The following is a 20,175-nucleotide window of genomic DNA, read 5'->3' as shown; positions in this document are numbered from 1 at the left end:
ATGTGCATAATGTTCTTCACTACATATACAATAATGAAATGTATTATTTAATCATACGTACATTGTTTGAAATTATGAATGATTCTTAATGTTCAGTATACATGGGTGAAAGGGTGACAGTGTGCCTCTGTACTTTGGGGTGTGTACCAGGAGGGAGGTCTCTGGGTCTCATGACACACCCCCTTTTTCTGTTGTTCATGTCTAACTCCTACACGTTAGACATGAACATTAGAACACTCTAGACAAGAGCAGGCCATTCAGCCCAACAAAGCTCGCCAGTCCTATCCACTTATTTCTTCCAAGAAAACATGAAGTCGAGTTTTGAAAGTCCGTAACGTCTTACTGTCTACCACACTACTTGGTAGCTTATTCCAAGTGTCTATCGTTCTTTGTGTAAAGAAAAACTTCCTAATGTTTGTGCGAAATTTACCCTTAACAAGTTTCCAACTGTGTCCCCGTGTTCTTGATGAACTCATTTTAAAATAACAGTCTTGATCCACTGTACTAATTCCCGTCATAATTTTAAACACTTCAATCATGTCACCTCTTAATCTTCTTTTGTTTAAACTGTAAAGGCACAGCTCTTTTAGTCTTTCCTCATAATTCAACCCCTGTAGCCCTGGAATCAGCCTAGTTGCTCTTCTCTGGACCTTTTCTAGCACTGCTATGTCCTTTTTGTAGCTCACCAGTGCATTGTAAATGTTGAGCATAACCACCTTGGACTTGTACTACACACATCATGCTGTATATCCTAACATTCTTTTAGCCTTCTTAATAGCTTCTGAACATTGTCGGGAAGTTGATAAGAGTCCACTATGACTCCTAAATCCTTCTCATAAGGTGTACTCTCGATTTTCCGACCGCCCATTGTGTATTCAAACGTAACATTTTTACTTCCTATGTGTAATACATTTACTGACATTAAATTCCATCTGCCACAAATCTGCCCAAGCCTGTATGCTATCCAAGTCCTTCTGTAATGATATAACGGATTCCAAATTATCTGCTAATCCACCTATCTTGGTATCATCTACAAACTAAACCAGCTTGTTACTTATATTCCTATCTAAATCATTTATATATAAACTGCTCAAAAAAATTAAAGGAACACTTTGAAAACACATCAGATCTCAATGGGAAAAAGAAATCCTCCTGGTTATCTATACTGATATAGACTGGGTAATGTGTTAGGAACGAAAGGATGCCACATCGTTTGATGGAAATGAAAATGATCAACCTACAGAGCCCTGAATTCAAAGACGCCCCAAAAATCAGAGTGAAAAAATTATGTGGCAGGCTAGTCCATTTTGCCAAAATTTTATTGCAGCAACTCAAAATTGTACGCAGCACTTTGTATGGCCCCTGTGTTCTTGTATACATGCCGGACAACATCAGTGCATGCTTCTAATGAGATGACAGATGGTGTTGTGGGGGATCTCCTCCCAGATCTGGACCAGGGCATCACTGAGCTCCTGGACAGCCTGAGGTGCAACCTGGTGGCATTGGATGGACCAAAACATAATGTCCCAGAGGTGTTCTATTGGATTTAGGTCAGGAAAGTGTGGTGGCCAGTCAATGGTATCAATTCCTTCATCCTCCAGGAACTGCCTGCATACTCTCACCACATGAGGCCAGGAATTGTCGTGCACCAGGAGCCACTGTACCAGCATAGGGTCTGACAATGGGTCCAAGGATTTCATCCTTATAACTAATGGCAGACAAGGTGCCTTTGTCAAGCCTGTAGCGGTCTGTGTGACCCTCCATGGATATGCCTCCCCAGACAATCATTAACCCACCACCAAACTGCTCATGCTGAATGATGTTACTGCTTCTCCAGACCCTTTCACTTCTGTCACGTGCTCAGGGTGAACCTGCTCTCATCTGTAAAAAGCACAGGGCACCAGTGGTGCATCTGCCAATTCTGGTATTCTATGGCGAATGCCAATCGAGCTGCATGCTGCTGGGCAGTGAGCTCAGGGCCCATTAGAGGGCATGGGGCCCTTGGGTCACCCTCATGAAGTCTTTCTGGTTGTTTGGTCAGAGACATTCACACCAGTGGCCTGCTGGAGGTCATTTTGTAGGGCTCTGGCAGTGCTCATCCTGTTCCTCCTTGCCCAAAGGAGCAGATACTGGTCCTGCTGATGGGTTATGGACCTTCTGTGTCCCTCTCCAGCTCTCCTAGAGTAACTGCTTGTCTCCTAGAATCTCCTCCATGCCCTTGAGACTGTGCAGGGAGACACAGCAAACCTTCTGGCAATGACACGTATTGATGTGCCATCCTGGAGAAGTTGGACTACCTGTGCAACCTCTGTAGGGTCCAGGTATCGCCTCATGCTACCAGTAGTGACACTGACTGTAGCCAAATGCAAAACTAGTGAAGAAACAGTCAGAAAAGATGAGGAAGGAAAAATGTCAGTGGCCTCCACCTGTTAAACTATTCCTGTTTTGGGGGTCATCTCATTGTTGCCCCTCTAGTGCATCTGTTGTTAATTTCATTAACACCACAGCAGCTGAAACTGATTAACAACCCCCTCTGCTACTTAACTGACCAGATTAATATCCCATAAGTTTCATTGACTTTATGCTATACTCTGATTAAAAAGTGTTCCTTTAATTCTTTTGAGCAGTATATTAAAAATAGCAGCGGCCCTAGCCCTGACTCCTGTGGAACACCACTCTTAACATCGGCCAGTTCTGATGAGGTTCCTTGCACCATCACCCTCTGCTTCCTGTGTCTGAGCCAATTATGCACCCATCTAAAAACATCACTCTGAACTCCCACTTCTTTTAACTTGTTGCCCAAACTGTCATGTGGCACCTTATCAAATGCTTTCTGAAAGTCCAGATAAATAATATCATAAGCTCCACTTTGATCGTATCATTTTGTTGCCTCCTCATAGAATTCCAGCATGTTAGCAAAACACAACCTCCCTCTTCTGAACCTATGCTGACTGTTCAGAATAATTTCTGTCCTTGCCATGTGTTGCTCAATCTTATCCTTAATAATTCCTTCCATTAATTTTCCTGTGATGCATGTTAAGCTTACTGGCCTATAGTTGCTTGGATCTGCCCGGTCACCCTTTTTATATAATGGGGCGATATTTGCCATTTTCCATTCCTTTGGAATCTCGCCAGTGTGCAGTGACTTCCTAAAAATGTGTCAAAGGTTTATATATATATATACTCACTAGACTCCTTAAGAACACAACGGTAAATATCATCTGGTCTTGGTGATTTGTTTGATTTCAGCTTATTTAATCTGAGCAGCACTTTTCCCTCTACAATTTCCAAATCCCTCAGTACCTCCTTAGTAGTCGTGTTTACCTCTGGGAGGTTTTCCACTTGCTCACTTGTAAACGCCTCAGAAAAATGTAAGTTTAGGGCATCCGCTCTTTCACTGTCTGTATCTTTTAATTCCTCTGACTGTTCTTTTACTACCAAAATACTGAAAGAATCTCTTAGGGTCTTCTTTTGCCTTATCAGCTATATTCCTCTCCAACTGTCTTTTAGCCTCCCCGATATCCTTAATGGTTGCCCTCATGTTCTCATACGCTCTACGATTCACTTTGCACTTTTTCCTTTGCAATTTCTTTTTAAAATCTTTATTAATCCACCATGGAGTTTTTTTTTAGTTTCCTATTGATTCCAAATTTAGGTATGTATCTGTCCTGTATTACATGTAAAACATTTTTAAACCCATTCCACTGCTCCTCAACTGTCTCCACACTTAAAAGCTTATCCCAGTGTATCCTACTTAGACTTTGTCGCATCTGCTCAAAATTAGCCTTACCAAAGTTCAACTTAACAATTTTAGTCTTTGCATCTGCACTCTTACAAAATACTGAGAAATGTATTACATTATGGTCACTTGACCCTAAGTGGTTCAATCACCTCTACACCCTCAACTCTATCCTGATTATTACAAAATACTAAATCCAGACAGGCTTCACCCCATGTCATGAGCATGAGCGTCACTTGGGCTGTAAAAGTGCCAACAGTGTTAGTGCCGAGCGTTACTTTGAGGCTAGGCGAAGACGCATCTACACCGTTGACATAAAGGTGTGCCGTTTTTCTACCACAGGAACTTCGATGTCCAAAGAAGTATAACAAAGTTTGAAGCAATATCGACTTGGGGTGGGGTGGGGGGGTGGTCTGGGATTGTGTTATTATCGCTTCGATGCACAGCACACCAAGGAGATGGCTATAAATAGTAAAGCATTGCAAAGTGTGTCTTCACCAATAACTCTCCAGAGTCCAAACAACAAACAGATTTATAAGAGGTTGCTAGTGGTTGTGGTCAACCAATCAGCAAAATCTGTGGCCCAACTCCTCCCTAATGATGGATTCATGGTTGGATGAAAAGTACAGTATAGACCCTGGAGTAGGAGCTAAAAAAGCATCAGGAGCTACCTATTTAACTAGAAATGGCCTGAGTTACTGCATCGAAAATGCTACAAATCTTGCTGAGTTTCTAAAAAGTCTCTGGTTCCTGAAAAACATATCCTGTGATAAGAAAATGCCTATGGACTCAGATTGCAGGTGTTTTTCTTCTTGCAAAGTGGCCCTCGTCTTACCCAGTTTCTACTCATAGGAAACTTGTATCCAGTGAAAAGAAAATTCTGATGCTTTTACATATACAGTATATCTGTTCACTTAAAAGACTGACTGACTGCATTGAGATAGCAGCATGTTCTCCTGAATGTACAAAGGTTTAAGGCTATGTCCAACTTACTGTGTTATAATTTAAAAATGGCATTTTTTTAAATGAAAACAATCTTACTAGCATTTTCACATCATTTATGAAATGATCTGCCCAAACTAAAAGACCAAAAATGCATATGATATAAATGTTTGTGTATATGTTTAGGAAGACAAAGCGCCCTCCTTACTGGGATTATTATGGTGCCAGCCATAGGATTTACCACAAAACTAGCAACTGGTAAATAATTTTCCTTTTGCACATATATGCAGTACTCTGACTATATAAAACAGCAGCAACATAACATGCACTGTGAAAAGTAACTCTTTTATGTCTACTATGTTGGATTATGCTTTTCTTCTGTAAAGACATTATCGAAAGTGGAGGTCTGCCTACCTCTAGTCGGAAGCTCTTCTTTAACCTCATCTGTACATCCCTGAAGGTGAATTTAATTATCAAAGGATGGCTTCAAGAGATTAAATCCACCTACATACTGACTGGGATGATAAGCTGGACTCTGAAAATCATTTATAATTGCATTTGAATCCCTTTAATGCTATATAAATAAAACTTCTTATCATTCTTATTAATTTGTTTTTTGTTTTGTTTAATAATCAACAAACATAGTGTCAGAAGTTGTACAGCTGAGGAGCTTTGGCAATCATAATTCCATCAAAAGCACCTCTTCCATCAGTGTTTGTTCAGTTACGACTGTAAAGAAAGGTCAGAACCTTGGGATTATATCTGCATGCTGAATGAGTATTTTTATTTATAACCAGTTTATAAAAATAAAATACAAAATAATTTGAAAACAAAACATAACACTGTACAAGGTATTGATATGATACAAATTAAAGAAACAAATAATTACAGCAGTATGTACATTGCATTCTCAGCTGGGTGATGTACACTGCACTTCAGTTCAACACTGTCAAGTGGTAAGAAAAAGGAGGAAAGAAACTTAACGTGCATCAGGTTAAGTAGCTGCTTAAAACGCATGTCTGTGCGGGTTTAAAACCAAATGCTCTGGATGTGATCGTCAGCTTAGTCTTGGATTAGAAATGAGATGGCATCCTCTCAGCTTTGGTAAAACAAAGGGCAAATTTACACAGTCCAAGTAAATTACACCTCTCCTAGACCAGGGGCATCCAATCAAGATAAATAAATACAAAGAATTACACATACACACAAATCAGAGAGCAGTTTAACTGTCTGGCTGTAAAAGTGGACAGATTGTGCATTTACACATTTTTTACTGTTCAAATCAGTAAAGTTGGATGTCAAAAAGTGAGGAGTTTCCAGTGGCAAAAACATTGAAAACTTTTTCTTACCCAATTACTGAAGGATCTCAGTTGACGTGAGATTTGCATACGCCTCAAAAACACTGTTGTCATACAACTTAAAAACATTTTGAACATTATAATAAGCAGAAAGAAGCGATATAGAAAACTGTAACACAAACAAACCCAACACACACACACATCAGGTTTTGGTGGCTGATCGCCTGGTAAAGCTGTGCTAGCAATCTAGCACCTGTCAATGATAAAGAGGCTGCCAGCTGATTGGACAACCAGGCGGTGGCTGTTGCAATAACGGAACACATTCTACACACATCCCCCCAATTAAAATTAAATGGTCAATTTCTACGGATTATATATTTTTTTACTATAATTTTCTTTTTATGCTGGGCTGGCTAAAAGCCTTGCCATTCAAATATTATAGATTTCCTTGCACGTGTACATGTTTTAAATAAATATATCTATATTTAAATATATTTGACACAACTTACTAAAAAGCAAATCACATTTTCCTTGCCTTCTTTATGAAGAAGTTATTTACAAATGCATTTGCCCCCATGACCCTGAATGATCACAATAAGTAACTTCTTTAAAAAGTTTGAAATATAAAAAATATGGAGGGATGGGCAATTCATAAAACGAGCTAGGGGGCTGCTTTGGAGTTTTAGAAGTGGCAATAAGCAAAACAGTCATTAAACGCAAGGTTGGAAACTTTTTAAAGAGACGAAGGGTCAGTTTCAATGGACTCTGCATCACACTGCTTTGATGTTCTATGCAAATCATAAGCTAGGCAGAGGAGACATAGTAAGTGATGGCTATTTATCAAAGCTCACCCTTTGGGTTGGAGATTTACACTTTTAGAGGGTCAGTATTGTCACATATACAGTGTACATAAAACACATTTGATTAAAACTATATAAATGTTTATAGATATTTTCAAAAGTATCACCACTATATGCAGTGTGCTTACTCCTATGAGCCTTTGGGTCAATTTTAAATTTACTCCAATTACACATGACTGGCCTAACCAAACAATGGACTTGACGGTCATCTTGTTTGGTAGATTTAATCATGGTAGCAATTAATAGTTAAAAAGCAATGTGTATCATCATTGTATCGAGGGGGAAAATAAGGAAGCTGCTTTCTGGACATTTCTGAAAAATGTTTTAGTTATTTTAGTAATTTGGATAAGCTTTGTGTTTATAGTGGCTGATATTTTTTTAAAGGGATACTCCATTCAAAATTATTTCTATTTTGTGTATGTTACTTACCCCATGTAATTTGCAATTAATGCAGAGAAAAAAAGTGAAACATCATGTTTTCACGCAGAATTGAGAATCTATGGTGACCAATTTTGGACAACCACATGTCAAAATGTCCAGGCGAAAAATCATGTTGCATAATAATCACTGTGACCTCCAATATTTACACATTTTTTCCTAGGACTCTCATATATTTGTTATTGTGTTTTGAACTACAGAGAATCTGAGGTCTGGGTTTTGTGTTTTTGACTCTTGAAAAAGCTGAAAATTTGTTTTTGTTATACCGTGATGCCATTTTGTTTTCATCACAGGCACATTGTGCCAACCATTTCCAAGGAAACCAGTCTAAGAATTCCCCAAGATGCTGTTGTTAGTGATGCCAAACAAGCAATGGTGTAAAGATCATTCCCTTCAATTCTGTAGTGAATGAATTTGATGGATAGCAAACCTCTCCACTTACATTCTGTACTCCTGATTACTACAACTTGCTTTCGTGTTTTGACTCAAGTTTTGATTTGTGTCCCCTACTATTCTGTTAGAAATGTTGTCATCTTTGTTCTGTATGAAAACATGAGATTAGCATTTTTTCCCATTACATCACTACTTGGGGTAAGTAGCATATAAAAAAAAATATTTTTAGGTGGGAGTATTTTAAAATGTTTAAGGCTTGCAAGCTTTCCTGTGCCCATTAAGTGTCTGAATTACTCTTCCAGAAGTTGAAGTGACCCTCATTTTGTTACCCAGATGTCTATGTTGTGACATATCTTCCGCATGCAACATGAATCCAGTCAGCTTACAGATTATTTCAAAGAGATTCCCTTTGTCACTCATATCTTTTTTTTGTTTATAACAAGATACCAGCGCTCAACCAAGTAGCAAAAGCGTGAGCTTTTTGTTTACCTGTCATTTGGTATTGTGTACCAAAACACAAGAGAAGAGGAGGAGGTTGGCAATTGTGATAATAGAAGCCTTAGTTCATCTTATACCATGTGACCAAAGGGGGCTTGAGAGACCCTAGGTGTTAACACAGCTGAACAAGACTACTCCTGATGTAAAGAAATAAAATATTTAGGGATCAGCCCTGTACTTGCCCACACTCAATCGTAATGAGACATCTGAAGAGCTGCCACTTACCCCCAAGTGCATCTTTTGAGATATGGGAGGAAATCAGAGCACTCAGGGAAAACCCATGTGGGCATCAAAAGAAACCAAACCAAGAAACCAGAGACAAGTCCAGGATCAATCTGGGTAACGCGGACACATCTGGATATTCAGTATAGCTCAGTCTGTGGGAAATTGACCACGTCTTTTTAAACTTTCAAATCAAAAGATAAAAACTCTGATTTGTGGGGAATTTGGATGGACACTTCAAGAAGGCATTTGAAGATGACTAACAACCCCAATGTTGAGATATGGGACGGATAGAGGTTTATGGCATACAGTAGAAAAAAACAATTATACTCATCCTTTGAATGTTACAAAGGAAATGGAAGCCCAGGATCGACTTTGGCTCAACTGCTTATTGAACACCACTTATGATTTAAAAAAAAAAAAAAAAAAATCCACACAGAATATCTGGTTGGCAGCCATGCAAATCATGTGATTGTTAGAAGGTGGAGGAGGTAGGATGAGCTTTCATAATGCATTACCAATGGTACTGGGCTTAATGGACAAACCTTGGATAATGGATCAGCAGTAAAATTTAAACTGCAGCATTGATCCCAGCTTTTGAACCTCAATACCAAAATGATCCCAAAGAAAATAATGGATAACTCCCCCATCTCACAAACACAGACACTCCCTGCTCTACTGCCAATCGCGTGCTTTCCTGCTACACTGCCGTATTCTGCAAATCATGAACAGCAGCAGATTCAGTTGCCCCTTAAAATGTGGGGTGGGGGTTTAGCCTCCTTGGAGATTCGATTGCAGTAATAAACAAGACAGCACAAAGTGCTCGAAAACTGCCATTTACCTCCGCTACAGAAATTAAAAAATGCTGGTATTATACTGCTTTACAAATTGGATTTTTCAGTACTTTCATAGTACCAGTATACCACACAGCGTTACACCAGACATGCACATGGTCACAAAAGCTTGATCATAATGACAGTACAAGCTTGCTTCTAATGCCTGTGATAAAAAAAAAAGTTGTTGTATTTCCTAGCAGCCCCAAATGCAGCACACACTTTGTTCAACTCCAGATAAAGCAACTTTAGTTAAAAGGCAGCATCTGGTCTTCTCACCGGGAAGCCTATCCAACAGGATCAGGCTAGACTGATGGAGTCCACGTGAGTCTTAGGCACACATGTTGGATTACTATCTACAGCTGTAGTGGTCCTCTGTATACAATCAGCAGTGTACACCATGTACATATCAAGTAAGTTCCTGTAGTGCATGCAGCTATTATAGATAGCACCTATATTACAGTATCATACATCATAAAAAGTTTAATCACTTGATCCTGCACCATCTCCATGGGCCTTCAAAATGACAGACTGTATATCTACAAAATATCCATAGTACATGTCAAATATGACCATCTAAGTTTTCTTTGATCCTCATCTGGTTTTGCTGTAGGCATCAGGCTAAACCTATTGCATTGGAAGGCTATCTTCAAGAATCTCAAGTGCAATTAAGTCTGCTTTTCTAAAAATAAAGATCAAAGAGGAGACAGTGGAGCAGGCAGCATAAATCTTTGAATGAACTCACTGCTCCAACCCTGCCCTGGACTTGGGTTGCCTATTACCCGACCACATTATCTTTTTTTGGCACTCATATCAAGAGCTGTCCTCCAGGTCTCCTCTGCATGTGTATGAAGAACCCAAAGTCACATACTCTACTAAAGCTTATGTACAGTATTGAGACACAGACACATCCACACACGAAGCAGCACTGACTACTATTAAATAATAAATAATCCACACTGTGGAAATAAATACAAGCAAATGATTATCTGGACCTTTACAATTAAGTCCTTAAGAATTTCTTAGTGCAGAGTTATCCACACAGCTGCCAGATGGAAACGGAATAAAATCATGCATGCAAATGGATGCATGTGCAGCAAAAGACAGGGGGAACTGAAGGGGGCTCCTTCCAGGACACCCAACATTTGAAGGTGCAATATTGCCCACCCCTCCACCATGTGACCTGGCCTGGACTCCCGATTCATATCATTACATAAATCAAGTGCCTACTTTGACAGGCAGAAGACTCTGTCACATTACAAAATAAAACAAAAATACAAAAAAGTGCTAGCATGTTAAGAATTGAGGTTACCACAAATTCAATTTGAGGGGCTGTAGCTTCATTTCCTCTTACAACAGACAAATCAGATTGTTTTCTTTGACCTCAGTACAAGTTGACTCACCTCAGGAGCTCACATTCTTGCCTTAATTAATTTACTACATTTTGAATTTTCAGTCATTTTGCTTCCACACATGAATCTACAGGTTCTAGAAGCGTCTTCTAACTATAATTTTACCTCTCCCCACCCCCCAGTTTCCCTGAGGCAGTGGTCTCAAATTCACTCCTGTAGGGCCATACACAGTTCCACATTTCAAGCCAACCACTACTGCTAAAGGAACATACTTTGTACAATAATATATGTTTGGCATAAACTGGATACAAGTTTAATTTTAATTTTCCCTTATTAAAAGAATACTTTACACAAAAACTCTAGTTTTTATGTGTTATTTACCCCATGAAGTTTGTAGCAATGACCAAGAAAATTTTTAATCTAACGTTTTTATGCAGAATGGAGAGAAAAAAGTCAGATATAACAGGCATCCTATTTGGACCAATACTGGGTAATGGCAAACATTCATAAAAAAATCTCACATTACTTGTGCAGCATAATCCACATGTCAAGTCATCCAGTCGTTTTCTCAATATGTTCCAAATGTGTAAGTTTACTTAAAATATTGTTAAAAAAAAAAAACCCACTCAGAAAATGCAACACACTCAAAACGTGAACAAGCATTTGCAATTTTTTTTGTTTTGGTATTTGGTTCATTAGACTTGCTTCCCCATTGTGACATTCATATTCTTAGCAGTGAGCCCTAACTGAGGTAATACAGGATTATTTAGCAGCAGTATGTGAAACTGCGCAGGTGACTTGACCTTTTGTTTGTTGAAGCATCATGGATATGAGCCAGTTTATTTGCCTGATAAGTTGTACTTGAACTCTCAAAGCACTCTTTGTAATGCTGATATAAAGTGAAACAGAATGTTAACCAATGAATATGCCGTTACTGGTCTATACTGCTGACCAGTGAATAAGGGTGTAGGAATGTTTATTTTCATTTTATCATATTCCTTTTTCTTTCACTGGAGTTTCATCAAGCGATTATTTTAACAAAATTGTAATAAAAATACATTAGATGTTGTGAGTATACAACTGGATGACTCGAAATGTGTGCGAGTATGTGATACGACTAACATGAAATTTTTATAACATGTTGGCCGCTAAACATGAGTTAAGTCATTGCTGATGATCTATCGACGGATGCCACTTAAAAGTTATCTTGTAAACTGTCTTAGGAGATATAGCACCAAATACCAGGATATTTGGGGTTAACTTATATAAATAGAGGATATTGGGAATCTGAAACAAGAATGAATAATCAATGTGGTGTCACAGAACAGAATTTTTCACTTACAGTTTATTCTTATTACCCATACTTTGGATAACATTTATTTTTCAGAAAAATAAATGTACTGTACATATGTAGAACCGCAGCCATCTGCACAACTGTTAACGTTTTGCGTCTTACCACTATGAAGTGATAATGGAAACCATGACATTCGATTGCAACGAGATGTGCAACATCTAACTTATTAGACTCAGCCAAGTATCTGATTATGTGGCCATGTAAACCCTTAACCGGCTTACACTGAAGGGTTTTGTAGTCTGCATGTCTGCTGCCTGCTCACCTTCATGCACACTTTCAAAAACCATGGGCAGCAGCATCCACAGTGATCAATTTCCTGTGGCACATGCTTGGGCAATCACATTATTCCTTATCCTGGCTGAAATAATCTACAACCCCAATTCCAATGAAGTTGGGACGTTGTGTAAAACGTAAATAAAAACAGAATACAATGATTTGCAAATCCTTTTCAACCTATGTTCAACTGAATACACTACGAAGACAAGATATCTAATGTTCAAACTGATAAACTTTATTGTTGTTTTGCAAATCTTCACTCATTTTGAATTTGATGCCTGCAACATGTTCTAAAAAAGCTGGGACGGGGCAGCAAAAGACTGGGAAATTTGAGGAATGTTCAAAAAACACCTGTTTTGAACATTCCACAGGTGAACAGGTTAATTGGAAAAGGCGTTTGTCATGATTGGGTATAAAAGGAGCATCCCCAAAAGGCTCAGTCATTCACAAGCAAGGATGGGGAAAGGTTCTCCACTTTGTGAACAACTGCGTGGGCAAATAGTCCAGTAGTTTAAGAACAACGTTTCTTAATGTACAATTGCAAGGAATCTAGGGATTTCATCATCTACTGTCCATAATATCATCAAAAATTCAGAGAATCTGGAGAAATCTCTGCACAAAAGCGGCAAGGCCGAATACCAACACTGGATGCCCGTGACCTTCGATCCCTCAGGCAGCACTGCATTAAAAACCAACATCATTCTGTAAAGGATATTACCACGTGGGCTCAGGAATACTTCAGAAAACCACTGTCAGTTAACACAGTTCGTTGCTACATCTACAAGTGCAAGTTAAAACTCTACCATGCAAAGCGAAAGCCATATATCAACACCACCCAGAAACGCCGCTGGCTTCTCCGGGCCCAAGCTCATCTGAGATGGACTGAGGCAAAGTGGAAAACTGTGCTGTGGTCTGACGAGTCCACATTTCAAATTGTTTTTGGAAATCATAGCCGTCGCGTCCTCCGGGCCAAAGAGGAAAAGGACCATCCGGATTGTTATCAGCGCAAAGTTCAAAAGCAGGCATCTGTGATGGTATGGGGGTGTGTTAGTGCCCATAGCATGGGTAACTTGCACATCTGTGAAGGCAATGCTGAAAGGTACATACAGGTTTTGGAGCAACATATGCTGCCATCCAAGCAACGTCTTTTTCAGGGACGTGCCTGCTTATTTCAGCAGGACAATGCGAAGCCATATTATGCAAGTGTTACAACAGCGTGGCTTCGTAGTAAAAGAGTGCGGGTACTAGACTGGCCTGCCTGCAGTCCAGATCTGTCTCTGAAAATGTGCAGCGCATTATGAAGCGCAAAATACGACAACGGAGACCCCGGACTGTTGAGCAACTGAAGTTGTACATCAAGTAAGAATGGGAAAGAATTCCACCTACACAGCTTCAACAATTAGTGTCCAACACTTATTGAGTGTTGTTAAAAGGAAAAGTGATATAACGCAGTGGTAAACATGCTCCTGTCCCAGCTTTTTTGGAATGTGTTGCAGGCATCAAATTCAAAATAAGTGAAGATTTGCAAAACAATAAAGTTTATCAGTTTGAACATTCAATATCTTGTCTTTGTAGTGTATTCAATTGAATATAGGTTGAAAAGGATTTGCAAATCGTTGTATTCTGTTTTTATTTACGTTTTACACAACGTCCCAACTTCATTGGAATTGTGGTTGTAGCTCAATATTTGAAAAGTTATACTGATGAACTGAATGTATAGTGCTAAACTCAGCTGCACAATCTCGAGAGAAATGGGCTTGGAGGCGGATGTTGGTGTAATGCATTAAAAGTAATATGCATTATATAGCCAGATTACTTTTTAAGGTAACAAGTAACCTAACCTATCTGCGCTATTATAATCACAACAGCCCTGGGTGGAAAGCAAAAATCACATGTCCCAGGTCTTCTGCAGGGCTAAACTGCACAGCCAAGCAGGAAAGTCCACAGAGTGCAATCTGATAACAGAAACATATTATTATCATTTTAGTGTTCATCTAGCTATTTGCTATCGATATGTTGAAAAAGTGAGACCAGGTGATGCAGCTGCCAAAGTTCACACAAGTTCTCCAAGAGGGGGTGGATGTTCTTTACTTCCAAGCAAATGAAGGAATACACTTATTTATAAAACAGAGGAAAATGAGCACAGATTTCAGGCTTGTTTTTGGATTCACAGCTGCCAATGAGGAAGTTTAACTTTTTTTTTTTTTTTGCGCATTTTAATGACAATGGAGTATTTTGACAAAAGAGAACTCCAGAAGATTACTTGAGAACGTAAACGCTGATGTTTAAGAAATCAAGTTTCTGCCTTAACCAGGTGGGTTACTCACCTTAACCCAGCTATGTGTGCACATAAACACACTGCTTGTTTGCTTGTGTCCTGTGATGATCCCCATAGATGCCTAGTCTAACAGAAACTTTGTTATCTTTGTTTTTTATGACAGCATGAAATTACAATTTTTTTCTTGGCCATTACAACAAACCACATGGGGAAAGTAAAATATAAAATAATCATTTTTGAGTATTCATTTAATATTAAAATCTGTGTTGTTTATAAATCTCTTCTAACCCTGGCTTTTAAATGTTTGAAAGAATTTTTTTAAATTATTAAACTATTTTTTTTATCTTTTCCAACACCATTTTGTTTTTCTATTGGTCTCACAAATTTACAATGCAGTTGCTAAAGAAGATCAGCAGGAAGCGTATGTCACAGTACATTATGATTAAAAACTTGGGCAGCTGGCACATGAATCTTCCTAATTTTAACTCATCTGTTTCCAATTCGGTACTTTGACTCTTTCACTAGAAGGTAGCTTACTACTTTGTTTTTGACCTCTGGTTTAAAACATGCAACTTGTTTTCTCTAAAGTCTCTCATATTTTAATCCCATTATTTTAAAATGTCTGCGTTCTTCCTCAGTAGACAGAACAATTAAAATGGCTACAATGAAAATCTGAAGTCATTGCAGCCATCCAGTATATGTTAGATACCCCTATGTTAGAGCTTGGCAGTGTACTCAGTCTGACACATAAGACATTTCTAATATTGTTTTGATTTTTGATCTGGAGTCAGCGCAGTATTTTTTGTTAGCTGGCAGTTGAATAAAGATAAAAACAAACAATTTAGTTTTCGGAATCACAAAAATGGGCCCAGTAAAATCAAGGCAGCAAAGTCTGTTTCACTAGCAGTAATAATTGGCTATTAAATAAGAAAGTGGATAAGAAGAAAAATTGTAAGTCCACTATGGCCCTCCCAGGACTGGAGTTTGATTACTTTGCCCTAAAGCGTAGTCAAAGGTAACAACATCATGTCTCAAGCAGCTTTATCATCTTCCAAACCCACTCCCACAATGGGTACTCTAGACATACCAAAGCTGGAATTTAAGCATAATGAGGGCAATACAACACAAAAAACTGACTTGAAGCTAGTGATGAACAAATAAACATACTCATGAACTATGAAATAATAAACACCCTAATTGTGGCAACTCCCATGAAAAATACAAATCCAGAAACAAAGGGATAAAACTTATAGAACCTGCAGACGAACGAGTGGTTAAGAATTCTGTACTTTAGGAAGGACAAGAATGTAAGTGAGGTGGCCTCACCCCATGGACTGTCAGCAACAGTTGTACACAACTGGCAAACAAAAACACAACAAGGCAGCACTGGGGTCAGCTTTTTGTGGAAATGGGGTCTTGCTTCATAACTAATACTCTTATTTTACACTTAGAGATTTCAGACATGATGGAATGGATCTCCTTCTCTCCCACAGGGTGAGACGACCAGCATAAACCTAAGGAGCTCCCAACTTGCACAATAATCTTCAGATAATAAAGCAGCTAACTCATGAGGTTTTCTCAAATCTATGGTGTATTCGGAAAAATGTAAGAAGCAGTAATCTTTGAAGCAAAAAAAATGAGCTTCACTGAAATTGAACAAATGCAACTCAGAGCACCCCAGATCCCCAGTCCATATTTACAGGTTAAAGCAGTAGCGGCATGGCAACATTACAATCAAATTCTTACACTCTCCCACACAGCAGCCCCCTGGCTCAGTTACAAACCATTCTTCACTGTCCTTTTAACCTACATTCAGAAAAAAACTTGTTTTTAGCTCCAGCAAATCTGCCACTGCAGACTCCTTTATAATAACTCAGAACAAAAATTAAATATCTTAGCACGTATTTACACATCTAATACATTCATCTCAAGCATTCTAAAATTAAGCCAAAAAAACCATTTTTAATGAACACTGCATCTTTGAATACGAAGGATGACTTGCTTGGTCTCAGGCTGACACAGAATTAAGAATACACTGTTGTGGCAACAGCAGGCAAGGAAGCTCCAAAGAGGCAGCCAAGCTGGAATGGGGGGGCAGGAATCAAAAGTTACTATCTGCTAACCTTACTGGAGGGTTTACTGACTCTATTAAAACGAGGTGCATGGAAGGAGGCAGAGCGGGCCTGCCTGTACGACCTGCGAGGTGGAGGTGAGCCTGAGAAACTGGGTGGGGAGCAACTGCGGCCATGCCCTCCAGAGCGGTGCTCATGGCAGGTACGGCCAACACCCCCTCTGGAAGGTGAAGAGCTGACTGAACGCTGCAGGGAGGTGCTGCGAGGGGATGTGCTAGGGCTTCGGAGAGGACTGGAAGGGCTATTGGGTGGGATCTTGGGGCTGGTCTGGCTGGTCTGGCTTTTGGGTTGGCTTGAGCTTCGATTCTTTGCAGCATTGCTTTTCTGGATGATCTGAGCAAGGCAGGAAAGCAGGTCTGATTCAGGTGTTCCACCGGTCACAACCCGGAAACGTCGGACCCTAAAAAACAAAACATTCAGAAAACAGGAATGATTTCTGTTTAAAAATTATTTATTACCAATTAGGTGACAATGTTAAAAAAAAAAAAAAAAACAAAACAAAAGCAGCACATTTCACTAAAACACAAACTAATGCCACATCGAAAAAAGTCAAGAAACTAATGTTAGAAGGACTAAGGACCTTTGTGTAAGAATTTTTTTCTAAAAAATCATTTGTCAGCACTATCCCCTTTTCTGAATTTTAGGTAGAAGTACTGTTCATTACTGGATTCTGTGAGATGTCCAGGTTGCCTATGGCTGGCATCACACCTTCTTATACCTAGCCATCAATAGTTATGTACCAAGACTGGCACAAAATGAGTGCATTGTTCAGTTTTTTTTACACAGTTAAGCCAAGTGATACAATGTTTCATCTTCCTCACATTCACCAAACCTGTACTGCACTTGTTTTTTCTTTTTAAATAAATATGTATTACCAAGAACCCCTTACTTACTTCACTACATTCACCACTTGATTTTCTGTCTTCTTGGCTTTGAGCCCCCAATCTGTTCTCGACAATGTTTTATCTCCTGGTCCGCTTTAACTCATGTGTACCCAGTCACAGGCAGAAAACTCCAGGATTTCTGCAGTCTTGCAAGCCATAGTTGCACCATTCAGTCCAATTTAGAACTTAGATAATTTCATTTAAAAATCACCATTCTTAAATGAAAACATAGCAGTGTGAAGTATCACCTCAGTTGTCATGGTAATGAGTGCAGTGTGCGTCAGTGTGAAATGCAACTTTCAGACTAGATAAAGTGTTCAGTGACTGCTGAAATATGCTTTCAAAAAGATCATAAATGACTTCAATAAATAAAGAACTATGAATTGATGCTTCTGCTACGGACAACACAGCTCCCAGGGTCACACAAGCTTCTCTGCCACAATAAGGTGGCAATTCCCAGAGAGGTAAATAGTATCTATTCTTTTCACACTACTGGTAAAATCACATTAGCACAATGTTCAATTTAGTAGTTCAGTGCAGGCCTAAGCATGGAGGCTTTACACCCGCCTCATGCGCTACTCACAGTACCTTTAGGTTTTGTAGAGGAGAAAATTCTTGGAATCAGAAATTGTTTTAAGAAAAATAAAATACAATATTTTCTTACCTTCCATCAAGTGTAGGTCGACTGGGAGGTTTTCCTGGAGGTGGTCGTGGAAGAAACTTAGTGTTGAAGTGTTCGGAGCTGAAGATGGACACTGGTCGGGGGATCTTACTTTTACGGGACAACAGGCTGGATGAAGATGACACAGAGGCAGGGTCTTCACCCATTCGGCTCGAATGCATCTCTGACTCGTCGTCCTCCTGTGAGTGATCACAAGCTGATGACTGCTCTCCTCGTAGAGAACCAGCTTGCTTTTTTTCTGTCAAAGGCTTTGCTGGATCTGATTGGGATGCCTTCTTCTGTAGAAGCTTTTCTTTTGCAGAGACAGGAGCTGAGAGCTCCAAAACAGGTTCCACGTCCAATGCCAATATAGGAATGCGACTCAGCCTCCGTGCTGGATCTTTTTTGCCCTGTAACAGGCCTTCATTTGCATTTGACACATCTGCCCCTGTCTCCACACTTCTGACCTCATTGGCAAGACACTGGCTGGCCTCTGCATCAAGGCTAAAGTCAGGTCGGATAAGAAGGCGGAGCACTGGATCTGCTGATCTGTCTGGATAACCAGAATCACTCTCTGGGTCCTTCAGTTCTTGAAAGCAATTGTTCTCAGTAAACTTGGGTCTTAATAAGTGGAACTCACCTGGATGGGCTGTGACTTCTCCATTGACAACAGGAGCATCCAGTACGCCTGCCACTTGATCAGTGTCTGTATTGTATGGCACACTACTCAGTGGAGTCAAAGCTCTCGTGTTCCCATTTACAGTGCGAGAATGGTCACTTACAGAAACCACAGGAGTAGGCTCATGCCCACCTGGAGTTGGGTCCGGTGTAACTGCTACAGGCAGCGTTAACAATTTTCTCTCATCTTGGTTTGTGCTGCAACCAGACCTCCCTTTTCTTGTTTCCACTTCTTTCACCTCAGTTTGGCTCCCAGGATAGTCTACCTGAGCAGCAGGAATAACTGGTCTCTCTTGAGAAGAGTCCAGATCAGTTGCACTATCAACTGGATGGCAATCCCCATCTCGTTTCTCATGCAGAAGGCATGGCGGTGCACTCTCAGAGGCAGACTGAGTAGACAGCACTGAAGGCCTCGGAGCGGTTAACTGTAAAACAGAAGCAAGATGTTTAACGTGAATAAAAATAAAAAAAAAATCATAAATGACCAAAACTGTGAGATCACATTTCAAAGTATGCTTCCATATAAGATTTCCCTTTAAGTTAAATTCTAAATTCACAATACATCTACTTTTAAAGCCTTGCTAAACATGACCTTCAACGCCCAGCATGAGATCTTCTCAGTACAGCACCATTATATGAAAAAGCGCATATAACCACTACAAAATAAGTGTATTCTTCTCAAGAATTAAGAGGAGGGATGTGTGATATTAAATCTTGTCTGTCTAATAGTACAGCTTGACCTTGACCTTTTCATACCTTATTTTATAGCTATTTTACTTTCTAAAGTAAACTGACACTTAAGGAAAGTACAGATTTTATATTTCATTAATACTGGCACAGCGCAAATCATAGTCAAGGTCAAATGAGAAAACAGGTTTCAAAAAGGCTACTTGACACAACAAAATTAAACAGCAAAAACACTGATCAGTGGAGCAACATCATGTTAGTTGAAGATATACACCAATGAAATGCTTGTCAAGTAAGTGTAGTTAAGACTGAAGCATTTCACACATGGCTGTTAAGTATGCTAGATTGAGACTTTGCACAAAATAAAAGGAATAAAAAGACCAGGAGAAGCCAAGCCTATGTGGGGACAGATAAGTGTAGTCAAAAAGTTAGACTAAAAGGTCATTAACAGGCTGGAAGAAAAAAAAAATTCATCAGAACCAAAATGAGGTTCAAGAATCTGAATCAAAAATGTTTACACAAAGTCAAAGATACAAAACTGGCCTGAATTTCCTAACTAAAAGCTGAAATGAAAGGAGACACTACAGTGCTATCTTAAACACTGAGAATGCAATGATTTCATGTCTAGCAATACTTGAGATCAAATAATT

General features: G+C 39.4%; 1 protein-coding gene across 2 annotated transcripts in view; it reads right to left on the bottom strand.

The window, feature by feature from the left end:
• Positions 1–13,841: 13,841 nt before the first annotated feature.
• ttbk2a (tau tubulin kinase 2a) overlaps positions 13,842–20,175 on the bottom strand; it is a 253,506-nt gene continuing 247,172 nt past the window's right edge. For both annotated transcript variants that reach the window (XM_039741334.1, XM_039741335.1), the window contains 2 exons: positions 18,164–19,263; positions 13,842–17,015 (listed from right to left, as the gene is read on the bottom strand). In XM_039741334.1, the coding sequence (XP_039597268.1) occupies positions 16,595–17,015; positions 18,164–19,263 (1,521 nt within the window). In that variant the 3' untranslated portion in view covers positions 13,842–16,594. The remainder of the gene's footprint in view (positions 17,016–18,163; positions 19,264–20,175) is intronic.

The sequence above is a fragment of the Polypterus senegalus genome, chromosome 18, assembly GCF_016835505.1.
Source record: "Polypterus senegalus isolate Bchr_013 chromosome 18, ASM1683550v1, whole genome shotgun sequence".
Lineage (NCBI taxonomy): Eukaryota > Metazoa > Chordata > Cladistia > Polypteriformes > Polypteridae > Polypterus > Polypterus senegalus.
This window is presented reverse-complemented; position numbering and strand designations above follow the sequence as displayed.